At 44.4% G+C, this 22,108-nt stretch overlaps 1 protein-coding gene across 3 annotated transcripts in view; it reads right to left on the bottom strand.

The window, feature by feature from the left end:
• Positions 1-22,108, bottom strand: part of DOCK5 (dedicator of cytokinesis 5) — a 155,170-nt gene that overhangs the window by 89,710 nt on the left and 43,352 nt on the right. For all 3 annotated transcript variants that reach the window (XM_033171850.1, XM_033171848.1, XM_033171849.1), the window contains exons 4-8: positions 16,173-16,228; positions 13,892-13,988; positions 7,125-7,273; positions 3,255-3,390; positions 711-868 (exon numbers count right to left, since the gene is read on the bottom strand). In XM_033171850.1, the coding sequence (XP_033027741.1) occupies positions 711-868; positions 3,255-3,390; positions 7,125-7,273; positions 13,892-13,988; positions 16,173-16,228 (596 nt within the window). The remainder of the gene's footprint in view (positions 1-710; positions 869-3,254; positions 3,391-7,124; positions 7,274-13,891; positions 13,989-16,172; positions 16,229-22,108) is intronic.

Raw genomic sequence — 22,108 nt, 5'->3', positions numbered from 1 at the left:
TGGGTTACATGTGTAGAATGTGTGCTTTTATTTAAAATGCATCTCTGGGTTACATGTGTAGAATGTGTGCTTTTATTTAAAATGCATCTCTGGGTTATTTGTGGGGCCTGCCTGGTGTTTATACATGAGTAGAATGTGTGCTTTTATTTAAAATGCATCTCTGGGTTACATGTGTAGAACGTGTGCTTTTATTTAAAATGCATCTCTGCGTTATTTGTGGGGCCTGCCTGGTGTTTATACATGAGTAGAATGTGTGCTTTTATTTAAAATGCATCTCTGGGTTATTTGTGGGGCCTGCCTGGTGTTTTTACATGTGTAGAATGTGCCCTTTTATTTAAAATGCATCTCTGGGTTATTTGTGGGGCATAGGAATTCGTCCATTCCCCTCCCCCCAAAAAATAGTCCGGCCCACCACAAGGTCTGAGGGATGGTGGGCCGGCCCACGGCTGAAAAAGGTTGCTGACCCCTGGTTTAGGATATCCTGGCTTGTGAACAAACTATGGTTTGCAAAAGCCACAGTTTATTCTATTTGGGTGAATAGCAAATAGAAGCTTCACATCTCCCCCACTCACATGTGAAGAGGAAGGGAAGGGAGAAAAGGAGCCCAACCCTCCAAAACTATTCTATTGATGCCTAAGTCTGTATCACACTCTTTCTTTTAGTGGAATTCTTTTTCTTGTTTAGAAGAAAGCATTGGAATAACCACATACCTAATGAACTTGGATTGGTCAGGATCATAGAGGCTCATAAGCAGCTCTGCATCCTCACCGATGTTGCAGACGAAGTTCTTGAAATTGACATAAAGACTGTATGTGTGGGTTGTATTGAAAATGGACTGTCCCCGCAGGTCTACATTCTGCTGCAAAGACTTGATGGAAAGAAGAGATGAACAAGAAAGTGAAACTTTAGCAGGGGACTGAGCATATGCCACAGCCAATCGGTCTTGAAAACTATCTATTTTCTCAGCCCACATCCAAATAAGACTGTTATAGATAGAACCAGTGGCACAGCAAAATCGAGAGTGGCGTTTATGTAGAACAAGGGCTGCAATTAATTGGTTAGATCAGCGCTGGAAAACCTGTGGTCTTGCATCACCTATGACTACTGGCCATTTTGGCTGGGGTTGATGGGAGCTGGAGTCCAACAACATCTAGAGGGTTTTATTGTGTGTGTGTGTTTTTTAAAAAAGCTTTTAATAGACAGAAATGGTACCGTATTTTTCGGCGTATAAGACGACCCCCAACTTTCCCAGTTAAAATATAGAGTTTGAGATAATACTTGACCGCAGATTCTCCACCCGGCGTATAAGACGACACCCGACTTTTGAGAAGATTTTCCTGGATTAAAAAGTAGTTTTATACACCAGAATATACAGTACTTAAAATTAACGAGACAGAAGATTTTGTGTGTGCTCACATGTATGTATATACTGTATCATGTTTTGAATACATGTGCTTACAAGAACTGCTTATGGCAAACACATATTAAAAGAGATTATCTCCTTTCTCTCGCACACACATAATTCTCTCTCCTGTAAGATGATGCCTAGTATAACAGGGATGCATCCCTGTAAGGAAATAGGCTTCTTGCTTCAGAAATTATTTCTACCTACATTCTAATTGTAAATTGATAGATTAATCATCATCAACCTCAAACAATTAAAATCAATGAAGATTTAATCAATTAGGTCATACCCTTATTATTAAGAAGTCACTTCCATGAATGACTAGCAGTGCTAAAAACAAATAGAAATTATGTAATTAAGTACACAATTATCACCGTCTACACGTCTGCATTTCACTTCCTTCTGATCTCACTGTTTAAGATCACCCCACCCTGCAACAAACATGTGCTTATTTATCTGCAACTCAGAGTAACCATTTGTGCATCTGATGAAGCAGACTATGATATCCCAAAATTTCTGCCATAATACATTGGTTTATCTTTAAGGTGCCACAAGACAGTTGTGGTTTTTTGCTACAACAGAATAACTTTTGCTGCTACCCCTCTGCAAGCTTACTAAAACATTAGAGTGTGTTTAGATGTGTTTTAAAACTAAAAAAACACATTAGGATTGTTCAGACATCCTACTTAACCACAGTTTAGTATGATGAGAACAAGCTTTCGCCTCCATTTTTGCTTAACCAGTTCATATGAACAAGTAAGGTGTGGCTAATGTTACGTATGATTTATTTGAAATAAGCTCATTTCAAATAATAGCTTATGATGTTGGCTTGTTTAAATAAACCACAGCTCACATTCACCATAGTCCAGTTCAGGATCTGAAGAATAGGCTCAAGTATGTTTAATGGAAATTGGAAGTGAAAACGTCTGAACTCCTCATAGCAGCTACACCAGAAAAGGCAACGAAGGAAGAATTCTAAGGCTGGTTGCAGCATGTTCTCATCACCCTAAACTATGGCTCAGAGTAATGTCCAAATGCAGTCACCACATGCAAAGCCACCTTGTTTACCCTTAATAAATTTCATGTTTGCCCATGAAGCAGTAGTAGTTATTCACCTCTTTTTTAACAGATAACACAAGTCAAGGCCATCCAATGAGTCATAAGAAAGGAATATACCACCTTGGGCAGTGAATGTTTCAACAGCATCCAAGCAGATGGCTTATATTTAACGTTCTCAACTTATTTCTATCAGCGCTCCTAGGCTTTGCACAACCACAGGACAAGCTTTTTCCATGACCGAGAACAGCATTATCTGGTAAAATCTGTCTTGCAGATGTTAGCGATGTAAGAGTCCTGTTCTTAAAACATTCACTTAGGTCAGCCTTCCCCAATCTGGTGCCCTCCAGATGTTTTAGACTACAACTCACATCACCCTTGGCCACTGGCCACTCTGCCTGGGGCTGATGGGAGTTGTTGTTCAACAACACCTGGAGGGAACTAGGTTGGGGAAGGCTGCCTTATGACAGTTTTTCTTTGTTGCCTTGCCAGGGATCGGGTAGCTACTATGAATCTGAATCTGTCCCCATTCAGATTGGCTCAGAAAGTGATTTGATTTTTTCCCTGATTTGCAGGCAGAGCTAGGAACATGTCCAAATTAATCCAATATGAACAGGAGAGAGATCACCCATGTCTAATCTTAACAGGAAGCCATGAAATTATTCATTGACCTGATACTGTAATGCTGGAAAGGCAGCACATGCCATATTTGCTCACTCAAACCAAAACCGGGCTCACAGTGTTCTCTGCCAAGACATCCCTGCATCTCATTTGGTGTCACAGTTGCTTATACCTTTTCCTCTTGGATCCTTTCATCTATTCGTTTGGATGCCGTCTCGTGTGCCTTAAAGAGTGCAATTGTGCTGGTAGCATCTGGATCCAGGATGTTGCCATTATCGTCTCGTACCACCAAGTCCAGCCCCAAGATCCTTGCAGGAAAACAAACAGTCAATGGTAAGTAAGGGATATGGATTAACAAGGGAACTCATAGGAACCTGAACCTGAGGTGAGGAATGTGGTCTGCAGGCCTCTATCTGGCTCACGGGACACTCTTGAGGATAGACCCCTCCCAAGGATGTCCCCCTCGTTGGCTCTGCTCTGCACCCCCTTCAAGTGTTTTTGCCTTGCTGGAATGTATCCTGGATGCTGTCTCTTGCTTGCTGAGATGGAGGATGGAGTGATGTTGGGGAGTGGGGGCAATGTAAGCAAATCAACTTAACACAGATGGAGTCCCTAGAGAAGAGAAACCCCAACACTCTCTGAGGAAACTGAACCAAAACAGTGTATAAATTGGAGGAGAAAGGAGCAGAGCACTTGTCTTTCTAACTTCAGGCCTTGTACATAGCAGGTTCACTATTGGTGAACAGGTGGATGGGCAGGACCTCCCCACAAACAGCAGAGAGAGAGAGGAGGACGCAGCACCATAACTGATGGAGAAACCTGAAGTGGTGGCAGCACCGCACATGAAAAGCAGTGGCAAGGAAGCAGCGCTGGGCCATCAGAAGCTGCCTGGTCATGCTGCTGGACCTTGCAGCACACATAAGAACCTAGATATATTGCCAGTGGTGGCTGGTGCCCATTGGGACTGGTGGGGCAGATGGCAGGGAAGCCAACAGTAGGTGAAGCCGGAGTCAATGACTGGTTACAAGATGGCAGGCAAGTGGAGGCAGGCCAAGGTAGGTGAGGCAGTGCCCATTCACTCTAATGGACTAGCTTCCAATGCATATTGCTTCCTCCACTTCCCCAAGGTCATCCAAAACTTCTAACATGCCAGCATGGCAGCAGAGGAGTGCAGCATGAAAGCCGGGAGGGGGAAACTAAGTGGAGGTACCCAAACTGATGGAAAGGAGGAGAGACCTTTTGCATCTTGCTACTGCATGAAGTTCTGCATACAGCTATGCTGCAATGCAGCAGAACGCAGTAAGCAATGTGGCGCACACAGGCACGTGTGTGCTTGCAGAGGACTTCCCTGGTGCCAAGAGGGTCAACTCCACCCACTGAAAGTAGGCTTAAAAGAGGCATCCCACAGCAGTCAATAGAACAGGCTGCAGTGTGTGCTCAGTTGTGTCGTATGTGGTGCCCATAGCAGCTACTGCTACTTGCCAGTGTGCCCAAGAAGGTTGGTGACCAGACTGAATAAAAGGGAAGAAAAATGAACAACTATGGCAGGGTAGGTAGAATTAATGAGGTCCATGGCTGAATCACAACACAATCAATTAAGGTTCTTTGGCACTACCGAAGCACCTACTCAAATTTATGACATTTCCTCAATAAAGTTAATTTTTTAGCTTCTTGCTTTCAAGTGGCTTCTTAATTACTGTATCTGAAAGAGAGCTGACATGATCAATGAGCCATGGAAGCAACCTACAAACAGGACAGAAGGTCCAAAGCTTACTTCATCTGCAAAGAGAAGGTTACCAATTAACATGCTGAGTGTGCAACGTCTGTCGTGCGTCTCAGGCTCAAACAAGATGCAACAGTGGCAGATAAATTTGTCTAAACCACAAATGAACCAATCATGTATCAAAAACTGCAATATACTGTGTTAGATCCTTGGTCCGTCAGACTCAGTATTGTTTGCCGTGATTGGCAGTGGCTCTCCAGGGTGTCAGCCAGGAATCCCTGCCAGCCCTACGTCTACAGAGCCTGGTGATCAAACCTCCATCTTTTGCCTGCAACATAGGAGCTGTACAGTTCTTCCCCATATAAAAAGATTGATAAATAAATAGACAGACAGAAGTTTGTGTGTGTGAATCCCATAGCCCACCCCCATGAAAGGGGGCCTGCATAGGAGCAGAGAAAACGTCCTTAAGGTTCATCCACACTTCGTTTGTCCACTGTGGTAAACAGCAGGTTTTGTTGGGGAAAGCAGGGAGGTTTTGTTGGGGAAAGCAGCGAGGCAAAAGAAAAACCTACTGGACCCATGCCTAGAAAGCAAGGGACAAGTGGAAGAAAATACAGGAAAAATGGAAGTGTGGATGAGCCCTTATGCCGAGTCAGACCACTGGGACCATCCAGTCTTGAACTGCTGCCTTGACTGGCAGAGGCTCTCCAGCACTTCAGGCCCTTCCTGGAGATTCCAGGGATTAAACCTGGGACCTTCTGTGTACAAGCAGATGCTTTGCCACCAAGCGGTAGCTCTTCCCATGCAACGGAACCTGTCTCATATCCTCCACCAACCTCCCCATAGTGCAGACATTTCCTCTCTCTGCCACTCTGACTTCTAGTACTAGAGTTTCAGAAAGAGAGAGAGAGAGAGAAATATATGAGGTGGGGGGAACAGATTGGGGGGTGAGTGGTGGCCATGGGAGAGATTCTGCGCCCAACCCAAACTGCTTTGCTCTGAAAAGAACACACAACACAAAAATCAGTGCCAATAACCTGCCCTAGAAATGAAGGGGCAAATCAAAGTCTTTAAAAATTGACCAGACTACACAGAGCCGTAGCTAAGCGATCTTGAGCCCCTGTCCAGATTGCACCCCCTAGCCACGAAAAATAGAGAAAAACAGGGCCCCCGCATATCATATAAAGACCCTCCATTTAAAACCTTTTCTTATGAGGCAATAATCAATATTTTTATTTATAGACATATTTATGGACATATTTTAAAGCCAGTTTTACGTACCCCCTCACCTGCACCCCTGGTGGGAGCCTCCCCCCCCAGCTACGGCCCTGAGACTACATCATGTCTTAGGGAGAGCTCACGCTACTAAAACTCACTTCTGCATGGTACCCTCCTGTTTTTTGCTAATTGCCTCTAAACCTTTGGAAGTGGGTTGCACTATTTAAGAAATTTCTGGTTTTGATTGTGCCTTCCTTGCAAGCTCCTGCTTTCAGGACTTTTAATTGGGGGGGGGGTGCAACAGCAGAGCTGGAAACGTGTGTGTGTGTGTGTGAGAGAGAGAGAGAGAGAGAGAGAGAGAGAGAGAGAGAGAGAGAAATCCAGCCCTTTTGGGCTAGGTATAATAACATTTTTTACCACATCAGTAAATCAATCAATCAATCAATCAATCAACACACAGAAGTTGCATGGCACATGCTACACATATATGCACACACATAAAAGACAGGCCAAAACATCGCCATAGAACAGAGCTTAAGAGTTAAAATATGCAGCACCTGTTCTTAAAGCTAGGGCTTAGCATACAGACAAAGCTGTGCTCATTTCCTTGATGTGCTGCTCATCACAGAATCGAGTGCGAAATCAGGTTACCTGGACATTTCAGCTACAAGAGAATTTTAGAAGAATGCAAATTCTTTTGAAGAATCAAACCTGAGACTTGCCCCCCTGAGGTATGCTCCTTCCCCTACTTCCTCCTCTGCTATATATCCCTGAATAACTTCCATTCAAAAAGTGTGTGTGTGGGGGGGGGGGACAGAGAGACAGAGAGCGCACAGAGAGAGCGAAATGGAGAAAATTCAAAATGGCACCTGGAGAGATAATTTACTGCAGAAAGGACACAGTTTGGCATGTCCAAACAAAACATTGTTATCAAGGGTTATCCTATTTCAAAAAGATGCTTCTTGTGCAAACACAACATCCTAAGCATGCTTCATCACAAGGGACACCAATGGACAGAGTGACTCCTGAGAGCCATACATAACCAATCCGCTGTCCACATTCAGATCCCTAGCTAGGAGACAAGACTGAAGCACCACCTACCTGTTGCCATAATCTATTTTGGCTGTGACTTTCTTCTTGAGTTCAGCCAGCTCATCTTTGGGAAGGGTGCCGGAGAGGATCTGGGACCGCCATTCAATTAGGCTATAGGTCATCTGCTGCACATGGCGAAAGAGAGTCTTCTTGTTCTCCTAAAGCAGACAGAAGGAGAGAAAAAGGGATTGGAAGAGATGATACTGGAGACAGGGCCTTTTCAATGGTGGCACCACATCTCAAGTGATGTACATTTGGCTGCATCAGTGCTGGCTTTCAAATGAAAACTCATTTACTTTGAGCTGTTTTTAGTCGAGATACTGAGCTTAATTTCCAAGCATCAACCATTTATATTACTGCTGTTTGTTCTCTCTCAAGTTGCTTGCACTAGCTTTATAGCAGGGCACTGCTGGATTGTGAAATGTTTGAAAAGTCTGTATTCAATGACTGCATTACATTGGAATGGGATGTTAATAGTTCTGAATTTTACCTTTTGTATATAAGCTGCCTTGGGAGAGTTTTAACCTTAAAAGACACCAAACAAAGAAGAACAATCCTAACTGCCTGTTGCTGCTTGCTGGAGAGGGTCAGAATAAGACATAGGTGTCCCTACACTAGTGAGGAGGGGGCTACACCACCATTGGCACTGAAAAGCACTGCTGAAAAGCTGGGTGAGTGGGAAGTGTAGCACTCTGCAACCGGGTGTACCAGGGATGGGACAGAAATGGCTATGGACATGTTGAATCCAGATCTGCTTCATTCCCACGATGGGTCTAATCTGGTCCTCTCAGCTACATCTGGCACAGATATTTCCCCTCCCAACCACCCCCACAACTGTTTTCAGTTAGGGAGATGAAAAATTAACCTGCCAGGTTGAAAAACTCATGGAAATCATCCATCCATGTTATTTCAAAAAAGGAAAAGGAAAAGACAGTGACGTTACTGTTAATGGTTGCAATCAGGGGAAATTTAAAACCCTGGCATGGAGGCTAAAAAATGAGCCATGGGTTTTGAGCACGCCATCAACTTAATATACCAGCTACATCCACCTGGATCCAGGAATCTTCTCAACCATAGCTCAGATCAACGCAGAATGAATTCATTAACAAAGCTGACTTTGCTGGCAAATTTGTCAGTTGGGGTTTGTTTCAGTTTCTCATTTTCCAATCTTAAATTCAGTTCTCCACATTTGCACATCAGTTGGTGAACTTTTTTTTTTAAAAAAAAAGTCCTCATGAAAGTTCATCGGCATTTTACTGAAAATTTTCTCCTAATATGCACATTCTTTAAAAAAAATAAAAAATAAAATGTTGACTTATTTTTAATGTATGCTTTTCTGGAATTTTTAATTAATGTTTTAGATTGCCCTCTGTAAACCGCTTAGAGCACAGGTAAGCAAACTAAGGCCCGGGAGGGCCAGATCCAGCCCAATGCCTTCTCAATTTGGACCGCGCACAGTTCGGGAATCAGCGTGTTTTTACATGAGTAGAATGTGTCCTTTTATTTAAAATGCATCTCTGGATTATTTGTGGGACATAGGGATTTGTTTTCCCCCCACCCACAATATATAGTCTGGCCCCCCACAAGGTCTGAGGGACAGTGGACCGGCCCCCTGCTGAAAAAGTTTGCTGACCCCTGGCTTAGAGGGTTTTTGTGTTTTTTTGCTTACTGAGTAGGCGGCATGCAAATTTTGTTAAAAGTTTAACAAGAGTTAGACCCTCCTCCCCTACATGCTGCCCCAGTCCAATATGAGTTCCTTGCTGTAGCTTTCAGAAGAAGAAAAATTTCATGGTGAGCTCAAGTTCCCAGATCTCCCATGTAACCTCACATTAGGTCTTTAGGAAAGAATTTATTTATTTATTTATTTATTTATTTATTTATTTAAAACATTTATAAACTAGACTTGATCATATTAGACATCAGGGCCCTGTACAATTTGAAATCAATTCAATAAACCACACAAAGAAAAATAAATGCACCAAAAGGAACCTTTATCTCACTGCACAAGAATGATGTCTCACCTTGTCTCTCATTGGGGAAATCATGCGTGGTTCTGTAAGGCTTACGCATAATCAAGGTCAAGTGGAAGGACGAAAGAAAGAGACCAATCTAAGGACCATTTGTATTTCTAATGAGTGTGTCCCAGAGGACACATTGTGCAGCCTACACTAATTAGTAACTAGGGAAAAACAGACCGCTCAGTGTTTTAAATACCCACTTCACAAACAAAATCTGCTACATTTCCCTTGGCAATGCTTACGAAGGGGGGAACCTGTCAATTTCAGCTTCTCCTTTTTCTAATCTCAAATTCAGATCTCCATGTTTCTGCATCAGTTTGGAAGTCCTCATAAAAATCCATCAGCATTTTTGTGTGAATTTATCCAAATATGCACATTTTTGTAAATGACATTGCCAAATATAATGCATTTCTGTATGTTATTTTCATAAGATAGCTACATTTTTACATAGTTTACCTAGTACATGGATTTCTTTACACGTTAATTGGTTGGAGAATTCAAAGAATCATAGAGTTGGAAGGGGTCCAGAGGGTCATCTAGTCCAACCTCCTGCAATGAAGGAATATTTTTTGCCCAACGTGGGACTCAAACCCACAACCTTGAGATTAGAGTCTCATGTTCTAACAACTCTTCTTTGGTAGGTCTTGCCCCTATGAAGCAGTTGCTGAGACCCAAGGTCTTCCCATAGTGCCTACGTCTCCTCCTTTCCCAGGTCTTTCCCAAGCAATCTGAGATTGTGTTGGTGTGTCTACCTTTGCTCCTCCCATTTAATGACTCTCCCGGTTCTGGAAGTCCAGGGAGGGGAGCTTTTTGCAGTAAGAGGCGGAGACACCCAGAGGCATAGCAAGCCCAGGTGGTACCCGGTGCGAATTTTTTTTGTCACCCCCCCCCCCCCACGCTGCTTTGCCGGGGCACTGGCAAAGCTGCACCCTCTTGGGAGCCATGGCTCCCGTCCGTCCCCCTCCCTCCATCCCCGGCTTGCTGTAAAGCGGGAAAGTGGGAGCTGCTTACGGCGGGCCAGGTGGGTGGGGGGAGGCTGGGAGGACCCTCTACATGTGGCTGCGGCGGCGTGATGGCTGCTCACACCGCCGTGGCAGGGCGCCGCCTTGTCACCCCTGGAGACGTGCCACTGGGAGAGCACCGCCCCCACCGCCCCCCTGTTGCGATGCCACTGGAGACACCCTTGACTCCTGAGCAGCCTGACTCGTCTCTGCTTCTTCACCTCCCTCCTTTCCTGATTCAGTTTCTGCCTCTGATTCTGGACTTCTCTCTGCCACATACTCTTAGTTCTCACTCAGCTCTGTTACGTCTTCAGCTTCCGACACCTTCTCTTCTCCCTCTGACCACTTATTGTCATCCCAACACCAATCACCAGGCCCTGAGCCTTCTTCCCTTGGGGGTTCCCCAGCTGGTTGCTCCCACCATTTTCTGCATCCAACCAGAACAAGAGTGTTGGCCTCCAACAACATCTGGGGACCCAAGGTTGCACAAAGCTGCTCTAAGGCACCACAAGACCCATAGGGCCACTAAAGGTAAAGGGAGCCCTGACCATTGGGTCTAGTCGCGGATGACTCTGGGGTTGCTGCGCTCATCTTGCTTTACTGGCCGAGGGAGCCGGCGTTTGTCCGCAGACAGTTTTTCCAGGTCATGTGGCCAGCATAACTAAGCTGCTTCTGGCAAACCAGAGCAGCACACGGAAACGCCATTTACCTTCCCACCGGAGCGGTACCTATTTATCTACTTGCACTTTGACGTGCTTTTGAACTGCTAGGTTGGCAGGAGCTGGGACCAAGCAACGGGGGCTCACCCCGTCGTGGGGATTCGAACCACCAACCTTCTGATCGGCAAGCCCAAGAGGCTCAGTGGTTTAGACCACAGCGCCACTACCACCATACAAATATATACCCTTTGGGTGTCCAAAGAGTCCATTGATGGAAGCTTATTCCACAATACTTTGGTTGGTCTTTAAGATGCCACAAAACACTTTGTTGTTTTTGGAAGCCCAGTCTGTTTGTGGCAGACTTTGTGACCCATCAGCTGCCAATCGCTGCACTAGATTCTACGAGCCACTGCCCAAGTGATTTGAAGCAAGTAATTTGGGGCACTTTCTGTGGTTTACTTCCTTCTTCCTGTTGTAGGCAAAACATAAACCAGGGGAGGAAAAAACTAATCCACAATACAGATACTTTTTTTTTCCTTTTCAAATTTCTGGCTAGGATGGCCATTCACGGCTTTTGCAGGGGAGTTTACATTACACACATTTCAGCAAGCTCTGAATGGGTTCCTGCCAGACAGGATAGAAAAATACAAGGTGGTTTCTAAGGTGTCTAATCCTTGCATTTAAAATAATCCCCCACTGAGAAAGCCATTCTGTTGAACAAAAACACTGCCAGGTTGGGCCTCAGAGGGGTAGGAATGTTTGCAGATCTGTAGACCAAGACATTATGGTTTTAGGGCAGTGGTTCCCAATTAGGGGTCTGGGGACCCTTGGGAGTCCACGGAACAAACACGGGTGTCTGCGGCCTCATCCCTTGCCTCCTCCTCCCCCCCCCACTAATTTTTTTGTCATTTTTTGCATGGTAATATCACAAATTATATGGTCTGTTTTAGTGCTGTGCGATTTTTCAATATATTGGTCAAAATGAAATCACACCATCATAACGATTTTGACCAGGCAATACACAGCAATATATCGCTCCTTGCACCGAGGCAACGCCTTCCCCTCATGGTGATGGAGAACAGGGCAGCTGATCACCCTCATTTCAGGGCACCATGGCACTACCTTCCCCTGGCACTGAGGCAGAGCAGCTTTTCTCAGTCCACAGGAAAGCAGCAGCCAGGGGCGTAGCAAGGAGGGGCGAGGGGGCGGGCCGCCCCGGGTTCCATAATGGAGGGGGTGACAAATTAGCAAGAAATATTTTTTCTGGGGGAAAAAATGATTTTTTTTTAAATGCCTGCTCCGAAGGTCTTATCTTACTATACTAGGGATTATATAGCTATATATGAAATTTCATGCATATCGGTTAATATCTTGACCCTCCTCCACCAAAATAGCTGTTCACTTGGCTGTTTTCCTATGTCATGAAGGCTGAAATTTCTGTTAAGAGAACACTTACTGTTCCCAACCCTAACCCTGTGGAAAGCCATCTAATTAGACTTTGAAAGGTTTTTAGGAGGTAATTTAATTATTGTATGATTTTATACCAATGCTATGTATCTGGTGTTAACCACCCTGAGCCTGACTTTGGCCGGGGAGGGTGGGATATAAATAAAAGGTTTTATTATTATTATTACTTGTTATTATTCCTTTGTAAGAAAATATGAAATAACGTAAAACCATTTTTGCGGGGGGGGGAATCAATGGGGGGGGGTGACAAGAAATTTTCCACACCGGGTACCACCTGACCTTCCCATGCCTTGGGGGGGGGGGTTGACAAAAATTTTTTTGCCCCCGGGTACCAATTTACCTTGCTACGCCCCTGGCAGCAGCCACAGAGGACAGGTATCTTCGCTGGCTGCCCCACTGGTGGTGGTTTGATGCACCCCATATCCCTATCCCCCCCCTCAAACCATGCGGGGGAGGTGACTTCGCTTCCTCCCCTCCCCTCCCCCACCCAATCTCTGTAACTGCTTCTTCCCTCAGATCAGACATTTCTGACACACCCCACCCATGTGATTGTCATGACTGCTCCTTCCCTCACCCGCATGCCTGATTAGGGGCTGTCATGGGCCAGGAGTCGGCTTCATCTGCTGAGCAGCAGCCTGAAGAAGCAGAAGACGAAGTGACTCGGCTGGTCGGCTGGCTTCCCCCTCCGCTGCCATGGCTGGCAGTACAGGACTACGACAGGGGCTAGCCCACATTTTGTTCAAAAAATTCCTTGGCAGAGGGAACTACCATAAAGTTATCAAAATTTTCAAAAGAAGGGGGTCCATGGTTTGGCTTTTGAAAAACAGGGGGGTCTTCAGTAATTAGCTAGTTGGGAACCACTGCTTTAGGGGAATAAAGAAAGAAGAAGAAGAAGAAGAGTTTGGATTTGATATCCCGCTTTTCACTACCCAAAGGAGTCTCAAAGCGGCTAACATTCTCCTTTCCCTTCCTCCCCCACAACAAACACTCTGTGAGGTGAGTGAGGCTGAGAGACTTCAAAGAAGTGTGACTAGCCCAAGGTCACCCAGCAGCTGCATGTGGAGGAGTGGAGACGCGAACCCGGTTCCCCAGATTACGAGACTACCGCTCTTAACCACTACACCACACTGAGAAAGGATTGGAGGCTAAAAGTAGCAAATGTAATTGAAAATAGTAAGTCACAAACAGCAAATGCCTCTCTGGGTTTTTTGGAGATGAACAAAAGACAAATCATTGTCCACTGGCTAATGGGAAGAGACCCCTGTTCAATGGAAGAGCACAAGTTTTGGATGCAGGTTCAATCCCCAGCATCTCCAGTTAAAAGTCTGCTGCTCTGTCAAATTACCTGATGCCATTATGACAACTTTAACGGGGCTGGCTTAACTGATCAGGGGCAAAAGCAAGCACCCCTGGCTGCACTTGGGCCTTCCCAATGGGAAACTCTCTTGTACAGCCAATCCCAGCAGGGCTCACTTTCAAACCTCACTTGTCCCACACCTGATGTCACACATGGAATGGCCTGGCAGCCAAATTCAGACACCTGCCAGACCTAATTTGGCTCATGAGTCAGGGGTTCCCCACACCTGCCAAAAACCTCCAAGCCCAAGAAGGAGAAGAGAATCGCAACTCACCACATACAGCCTGTGCCAGATCACAGCCCATTCCCTCAAAGTGTTAGTGAGTTCCTGGACCAAAGGCAGCTCACTAGGAATTACTGTCTCATGTTGTCTGTAGAAGGCAGGTGGGGAAGAAATATTTAAACGATTACCTAAAAGGTAACGGCCATCAGATCATTGAATATTCTGTCTATGGATTCTCTACTGGGGTTAAGAAATCAGAGAAAACTTATTCACGTACGTAGCTCACATCCACGTTGTACATTTAAAGTGCATTGCTTCCCCAGAGAATCATGGGAACTGTAGTTTGTCAAGGGTGCTGGGCATTGCTGAACTATGGTTCACAGGATTCTTGGGTGGAAGCCATGTGCCTTAAAATGTGGTGTGGGTGTGATAAAAGGTTAGGCAAGCAAGCAAGGCACAACATGGACATAGCTTAAGGAAGGGTTGTAGCGAACCAGAAGAGCAGACGCTTTGCATGCTAAGGGTCCTGGGTTCAATCCTTGGCATCCCCAAGTGGTGATAGGAAAACTCCTGCCTGAAACCCTAGAGAGGCCCTGCCAGGAAGTGTAGACAGTGGCTGCATTTGCATGCGACAATAAGCCAGTTTCTGGCTTTTTCTGGTTTACCACCAACGAGCAACATGGCCATGCATCCTGTCCAATCATCCCTGCTTCACTCTTCCTCTGATAGAAGCAGGACAACAAGCTAGAGACCCAAAACGGTCCACAAGCCAAAATCAAAGCCAAAATTTAAGGTTGACGAGGAATCATGGCTTTCTTGGGGAGAAACAAACCATGAGCCCTGCTTCCGATGTAACAAGAAGCCAAGTCTTCCTGGCATGCCGAGTCTGCTTGTGCCAGGAAAAGGAGCAAAGCAGGGGCAACTGGGCAGCATGTATACCAGCATGCTGCTCATTTATGCTGAACCATGGAAAGCTCCAGCAGCAGCCTAGATACAACTGTGGCTGTCGTGCGCCAGGCAGCATTTGATTCAGTGAAATTCACTGCATCCTCACGCCATCCAGGCTTGCTGATAATGAAATAATAGCCAGCACTTCCCTATTAGAAATAATAATAAAGAAACTGGTCAGATCTTCTCAAAGGTTCCTCTCCAATAAAAACTGTGAGAGCTGCACAGTACGGTATTCTCTTATATGATGTTATGCACACACACTCTCTCTCTCTTTGTTTTTCCTGTTTTCTATATTCCCTTCCCCATTTTCCTAGGAGAATATTTTTTACTGCTGTTTTTAATTGAATTTGCAACATTGACAATGTTAAATGGTATTTATTAAAATGAACCAAACCAAACCACGGTAAGCCAGAAACCCTGGTTTATTGTTGCATGCAGACATAGCCAACAAATATTGAGTCGGAATGACCATTGGCTCGACTTCGTATAATACTATTTTCTACATACCCAGTAATGTGGGGTTTTGAGGAGATTTTCCTAAGCAGAGTAGGATAATATGGATCGAAAACTTTTCTGATGCTCTAGGGCAGGGGTCCCCAAACTTACCCGACCTCGGGCCGGTTCCTCTGGCACTGATCGCGCGGCGGGTTGGACAGTGGGGGATCGTGTGCACTCGCTTTTTCTGGTGCACTTCTGGCGCGGCGCCAGAAATAGCTTGTGCACCTGTGCACGCGCCTCCACAGAACCGAAAGTGCACCGGAAATGATGCTTGCACATGCGCACAAGCTATTTCCGGCGCTGCGCCGACCCAGAGATGGGCAACTGCACTGCGCCACGCCGGTAAGAGCGGGCGACGGGTTGTCGGGGGCCACACAATTGGCTTGCGCAGGCCGCATCTGGCCCACGGGCCTTAGTTTGGGGACCCCTGCTCAAGGGAATGATCTAATTTAGCATGTATAATTTAGCATGCTTAGTTTGTAGTCAACTGAGGGCTCGTCCACCCTTCATCATTCTCCCATGATTTTCAGACATGGGTCTGAGGGAAAGTGGCAGGACAAAAGAAAAACTTCTCAGACCTCTGCCCGGAAATCATGGGACAAATGGAAGTATTGGATGAGCCCTGAGCTAAAATCTTTGAAACTGCTGCACTTGCTTAGTAATCAATCAATTGGCAATCAATTCACTGTTACTAATGAACTGGTGAAATGGAAATTTTTCTGCCCCACATCACTGTTTTTTCATTATGACTCAAGCAACAGAATGTGGCCTCTTTACACAAAAGCTTGCCATCACCACAGGACAGTGTGCTTTCTCCCTGCCGCCATTTTAGGAATTGATCACGTTTCTAGATCTCACCGCAAAAAAAGTCTTGGTGACCTACCCGCCATCTTGCACAGTTGCCTCTTTCAGATGGATGTACGTTGATGGAAATATGCCCTGAGACAAAGGAAAAACAATCGTTTCATCAAAAGGGCAAAGAGTTATTCAATCACTGAGTGGCAGAAGATAAAGCAGTCACCATCACAAACAGGCACAGCAGAGGTTCGGGAACATAAATGTAAAAATTCTCTACCATCAAAATAAGTACTCGATTGCACCAACATCTTGGGATTGGTGCATATTGTACAATTAGTAATTAATAATGTGAGAAAATGGTAAATCTTTTATTATTATTATTAACATTTAAAGTGCCTAGATTTATTAACTGCTGCTCACATTTTAATAACCAAGACAATGCTTGCAGTCCAAAAGACCCAACACAAAAGGGGGTGAAATGAAGGGAACGGAAGGGAAAACTGGTATCCACATATCCTAACCCTATCTACTCCAACCATATCTATTCCAAATTAAATCCCACTGAATTCAGTAGGGTTTACTCCCAGGTAAGTGGGCTTCGGATTGCAGCCTCTAGGTTGTATCCAATGCTAATTCTACTTAGAGAAGACTCACTGAAGTTTATGGACATGACTTAACTTAGGTTCATTCAAGGGGTTATATGCAACTAAACCCTACTTAGGATAGACCCACTGAAATGAAAGAACCTAAGTTAGACATAACTTCAATATGTCTACTGAGAAGGAGTAGCATTGAACACCATCCAATGGGTCTACTCTGAGTAAAACTTACTTGGCTAATACCTGAAGACACTAGTTCTTATTTCCAAGTGAGCGCAAGATTACAAACCTCCATCAATTTATTTTGAAAGCTGAGTTTACTCTTACACTCTAAAAGTACATCCTCTCATATGCATTACTGAACCATGTCTGCAGTGTTAATCTAGAAAGGTCTCCAATCGTCAGGCAGCAGTGTGGGACCTACAACAGAAAGTAGTGCTCCTTTTCAGTGTTTTAGTTAGTCAGTCAGGCCCACCTTCACGAGATTCCATTCCATTTCCCCCTCCCCCTATTTTCCATCTCCTTCCCAAATATTCAGCACTCTGTGGTCACTGTACATGCTCAGTCCCTGATTGGGCTACTTTTGAGAGTTCCCAAAAGTTTTTTTAAAATTATTCTAAATGTTTTTTTCCTACTTTTGGAAGGCTTGGAGCTCCACCAAGCCTGCCAATACCTCCACCTGCTAATTTGTGCCCCTTGAACAAGGGTGGTGCAATTTAGGCTAAGGAATGACACTCATACCCTGTCAGAGACTGGCTGGATGCTGAGGAGTGGGCAATGGGAGAAGGGGGTTGGAGACTGGCTTGGTAGCAGGGATCAGGGAACTTGGGGAGCCTGTAACAGCTGGGAGATGAGAGTCAGAGGCAGGAGAAGTTGCAGGATTGGAGAGTGAAGAGCAGGAGACGGAAGAGAAAGAAGAGCAGAAAGTCAGATGTGCCTGCTTGCGCATGGCTTAGAATAGGGAGATACATAAGCCAAGGTTGGGGGCATGGCCTCTCTGTTGCAGCAACTGCATCACTGAGTTTACACTTATGGGGGACATAGGACTGATGGACCTGCCTTTCCCTAACTTGCAAGTGTACTTTTGACAATGAAGAGCTGATTCCTCATTGGAACCAGATGAATGATACAAATAAATGTGCTGATTTGGAGGGGGGTAGGAAAAAGAAGCACCTTCCCCTCAAAAGTGCTACGGAATGAATTTATGCTCAAACTTCTTCCAGGCCTCACTCCTGCATGGATAATAACACAGGTGTCCCAGAGGGAATAAGTATTTTCCAAAGTGGTTAGAACAGTAATAAAAATCTAAGCTGCCCTGCTCCCCTCCCCCCCTGCTTTCTCTTAATTAACTTGGCCTTCAATTTATTTCTTCTTCTTTTTTGCCAGTGTTCTGGTCAATGCAATCACAGATAAAGGAATATCTCCAGTGACTACATAACATCTCCAGATCGATAGTCAGTTGCTGAGTTGCGTTTTTTTAAACTTCTTTGGAATGGAGCACTGCTAGATTTTTTTTTAATCCCTTCAAACTCAATGTCACCAGGAAATGAGTAACATGTCCACTTCCACCACAGCAGTATTTTTAAACAGCTTGTTGGGGTGGGGGTGGGGGAGCACCAGATCTGGGCCAAAGCTATACGTGCAAGAGAATGAAGGTAGCAGAATGGACCGAAATATTTCATTTTCTAATAGCTAAATGTTTCTCTGTGTTCAAAAACAGCAAACATATATACAAGAAGACCTAGAACAGCAAAGGGAGGGGTGAAATCTCAACCTCCTTCTCATCATCAGTAGCTTACAGATTGCTAAAACTGTACATAAAGGAACATGCGTGTCTCACAACAAATGTAACTGATCTGTAGAAAACACAACCTGCAAAAAGAGACAATACACATACTTTTGTAAACAAAAATAAATAAATAATAGAATTATTAAAATAAATAAATAAAGGAGCATGCATTCCTTGGAAACTGAAGTGGCACTGCTCATTTTATTGCTGCAGGATTCCTCCCACCTCGTTCTGTTAACAGCTGGATCCCTCTGTTTATGTGCAAAATTCACATCAATGTATCTGGGGCTACAGGAGAATTCCTAATTTACAGAATTTATGAGAAGGGGTTCCAATCTGACTATAACTACTGGAGAAAAACACATCAAGGAATCCCAATGGGACAGGAGCAGCCAACATGGTGCCCTTAAAATGTGCCCATCATCCCTGGCCACTGATGGAAGTTGCTCTACTCTAGGGGTGCATAACGTATGGTCCTCTGGTCCCAACTCCCATGAGCCCCAGACAACATGGCCAATGGTCAGGGATGACAGGAGCTGTAATCCAAAAACATCTAGAAGGCATTTTGGACAGCCCTGCTGCAACAGGAAATTTCCCCAAAGTAGAAACTCAGTGTGCCGCAAAATGGGCCGCCACAATCCTGAGAATTACTAGGGAAGGGGATATGAGCGCATCCTGTTCTCACATTGGCCAACCAAATACTTATTGGAAGCCAGTATTGCTCTTTGTTTTTCCATAAATGTTATGTTAGACAGTATATTTGTGTGTGTGTGTGTGTGTGTGTGACTTGGAGACCTTTGGGTGCAGTGCTCTCTCCAGTTGCAATTAGCAGCAATTGGTTTTCAGAGATATGCCACCTTCAGCAGTGGATTGAGAACACAGACGTTGTGGCTAGCACAAGCAATCCTCATTTTGCGCAGGGGTTACCGGTATATTCTGGACCCACACATGCATCAGTGGAGCACATAAGCCTGCTCCGTCCCTTTTCATGATGCCTTTATGATATTTTGGGGCTACTTCCGGGTTCAGCGCCATGATAGCAAGTCATCCGGATGCGCCTAAACCCGTCGTTATCTGTATATACTGATTAGCTTTATAAGTCAATGAATTTGTCTAATCCTCTTCTGAAGACACTTGTTTGGTGGGAAAGCAGCATGCATGCAAAAAATAGCTATATGCACAAACTCTCAGTGCAATTCTCAACAACAATTCTCAACAATGGGCAACCTTTTTACTTTCAAGGGCTACCTTCCCTCTGGGATAACCTGTCAGGGGCCACATACCAATGGTGATGATGGTGGGGAGTAAAGACTAAGGTGGGTGGTACTATTCTCTCTTCCCTTTATTTCACTCCTTTTCTCACTCTTTTCCCATTCCTAGCCACTGCATTAAATTAGCTCAAGGGCCACATGAAACTGGCCAAGGGCCAGAGGCAGCCCTAAGGCCACAGGTTACACCTCCCTGCTTCAAAAGAAGAGTTTTCATTTCTTCCACCGTTCCTACTTTCTGATACTCTCTGCAATTTATAGCCAGGTGTCAGTTATAAGACCTTTTAAGCATTTGATTTTTGTGGAACTAATTGCTCACCATCCATTAACAGCTCAGACGCCAACAGCATTAGGCACAAATCCCACAGGAAGGAAGCCTTCCAAGATGACAAATGATTTGTGAATTGAAGATCTGAGGAGCACAGAAAGCTTAATCCTACAGCCACTCAGTAGTTTTAAGTTTGATGTTTGCCAATAATTTCCATAGAAGAGGCCCAGGGACACTGCATTTCGCAGAGAATGTCAATAAGCAAACAGCTCCAAAGCAGTTGAAGGCATTGATTATCCCACTTTGACACAGTGGACACACTCCAAGATAGAGAAGCTATCTTGTCAAACGTTGGCCTGCTTTTCATGGAAATTCAAGGGAACCTTTCCAGTCCATACACAGTTTGGATGCAAATCTTAGAAAATGGAATTTTAAAGCAGAAAGCTGTCACACAATAAAAGACTGCTCCTTTTGCAATCTGGCAACTGAAAAACAAAGACCCAATACAGTACACTGGGTTCTATCCAGTGCTAGCCCTACTCAAAGCAGACCTACTGGAATAAATAGACAGGTCTAACTTAGGTGCATTAAGTTTCTATTCTGACTCATTTGTTGAGTAGAACCATTGTCAAGAAGCCAAAAAGTTCAGCTGAGCAAGTTTATGCACACAAGAAAAATGTGTTAATTAGCCAGTTTCAGAAGAGAGGGGTCAATACTCTAGAAAAGACATGGGCAAGTTCCACCATCCCTGAACCACTGAACTTGCTGGCTGGGACTGATGGGAGGTGGAGGCAAAGATCATCTGGAGGGGCAAAGGTACCTGCCACATATTGATATGGGCCAATGGCCGTAATAAATTTACTACTACTGCTGCTGCTACCTGTCACATACCAACCATGTACCAACCAGTGACTGCTAGGGATGAACAGATCAATTTCTTTCCAGTCTGTTCTGTCCTGTTTCTTCATTAATCTTCAGGTATTTTTTTTTAAAAAAAAATCCATATAAACATTTCAATTTTTAAATACATATGAACATTACTATTTACCAGTACATGAAAATTTTGTCTTAAGGTAAGCATTTCTAAGTATATTGGGTTGTAGTCAATGTAAAATATACTCAGAACACACCAAATGAAATTAATACATATGGCTAATGTAGGCCCATCCATTTCAGTGAGTCTACTTTGAGCAGAAGTTAGTTGAATACAACCTATTTTATCTTAAAATTTGCAAGTCCTTCCCTCCATCATTTTGGTATGGTGTTGAGCTGAGAACTCTATTGCAAAATTCAGAGAAGTGCGAAATCTGACAGAAAACCATGTTCCATCGTTGTGTTGGGAATTAAGTTGATTCACTTCCAGTGTGAACCTAGCAACATTCTTCTTCTCCCCTACTGGCTGCACAGGCTTGGTTTTAACATTTTTCAGCTGCAAAAGCAAACAATGCTATCTTACAGGTTATACATTTATCCAAGCAGGCCAGTAAGTCTGTGAAACCAAAGCCTGGTTGTATTTTTTCTTTATCTCCTCATACAGAGTGTATCATAGACTATAATGAATTATATCTTCTATTACATTTTCCTGGCATACACACAACCACTCGTCTACTGAAATTATATCTACCACCAAAATACCCACTGGCACGAACTGAAAATGCAATTATGCAAAAGCTTTCCTTAAGGAACAGAATTCAAGATCTTGAAATGCTGTTGACGGTTGCGATCCCTTTTAAAAATGTTGACATGGCTGCATGAAATGGATGTTCTGCATGGCAACCACATCTAACTCTTTTTAGTCAAGAAAAGTGGGTACCGCGAATAAGTGGAAAGCAGGAATGTGGAAGCAGGGCCCACTCCAGACCAACATAACTTCAATTGGTATGCCCAGAAAAACTGCCCAGAGGATTTTCTGTATGCTTGTCCAACTGTTTTCTGCAGGATCCCAACCGCATGCATGCAGAGCTTAATGCATACAATCTGTTCAGGAGACCAACTGGACAACCATAAGATGTGGGTGCAGCCCACTGTGTGATCTCACTACATTGCATCCACCCAAAAACATCCCTTGTTTCTAATCAAAGGTTTGTCAGTCTCGGG

The sequence above is a fragment of the Lacerta agilis genome, chromosome 15, assembly GCF_009819535.1.
Source record: "Lacerta agilis isolate rLacAgi1 chromosome 15, rLacAgi1.pri, whole genome shotgun sequence".
Lineage (NCBI taxonomy): Eukaryota > Metazoa > Chordata > Lepidosauria > Squamata > Lacertidae > Lacerta > Lacerta agilis.
Note: the sequence above shows the minus strand (reverse complement) of the source record. Positions and strands in the feature narration are given on the sequence as shown.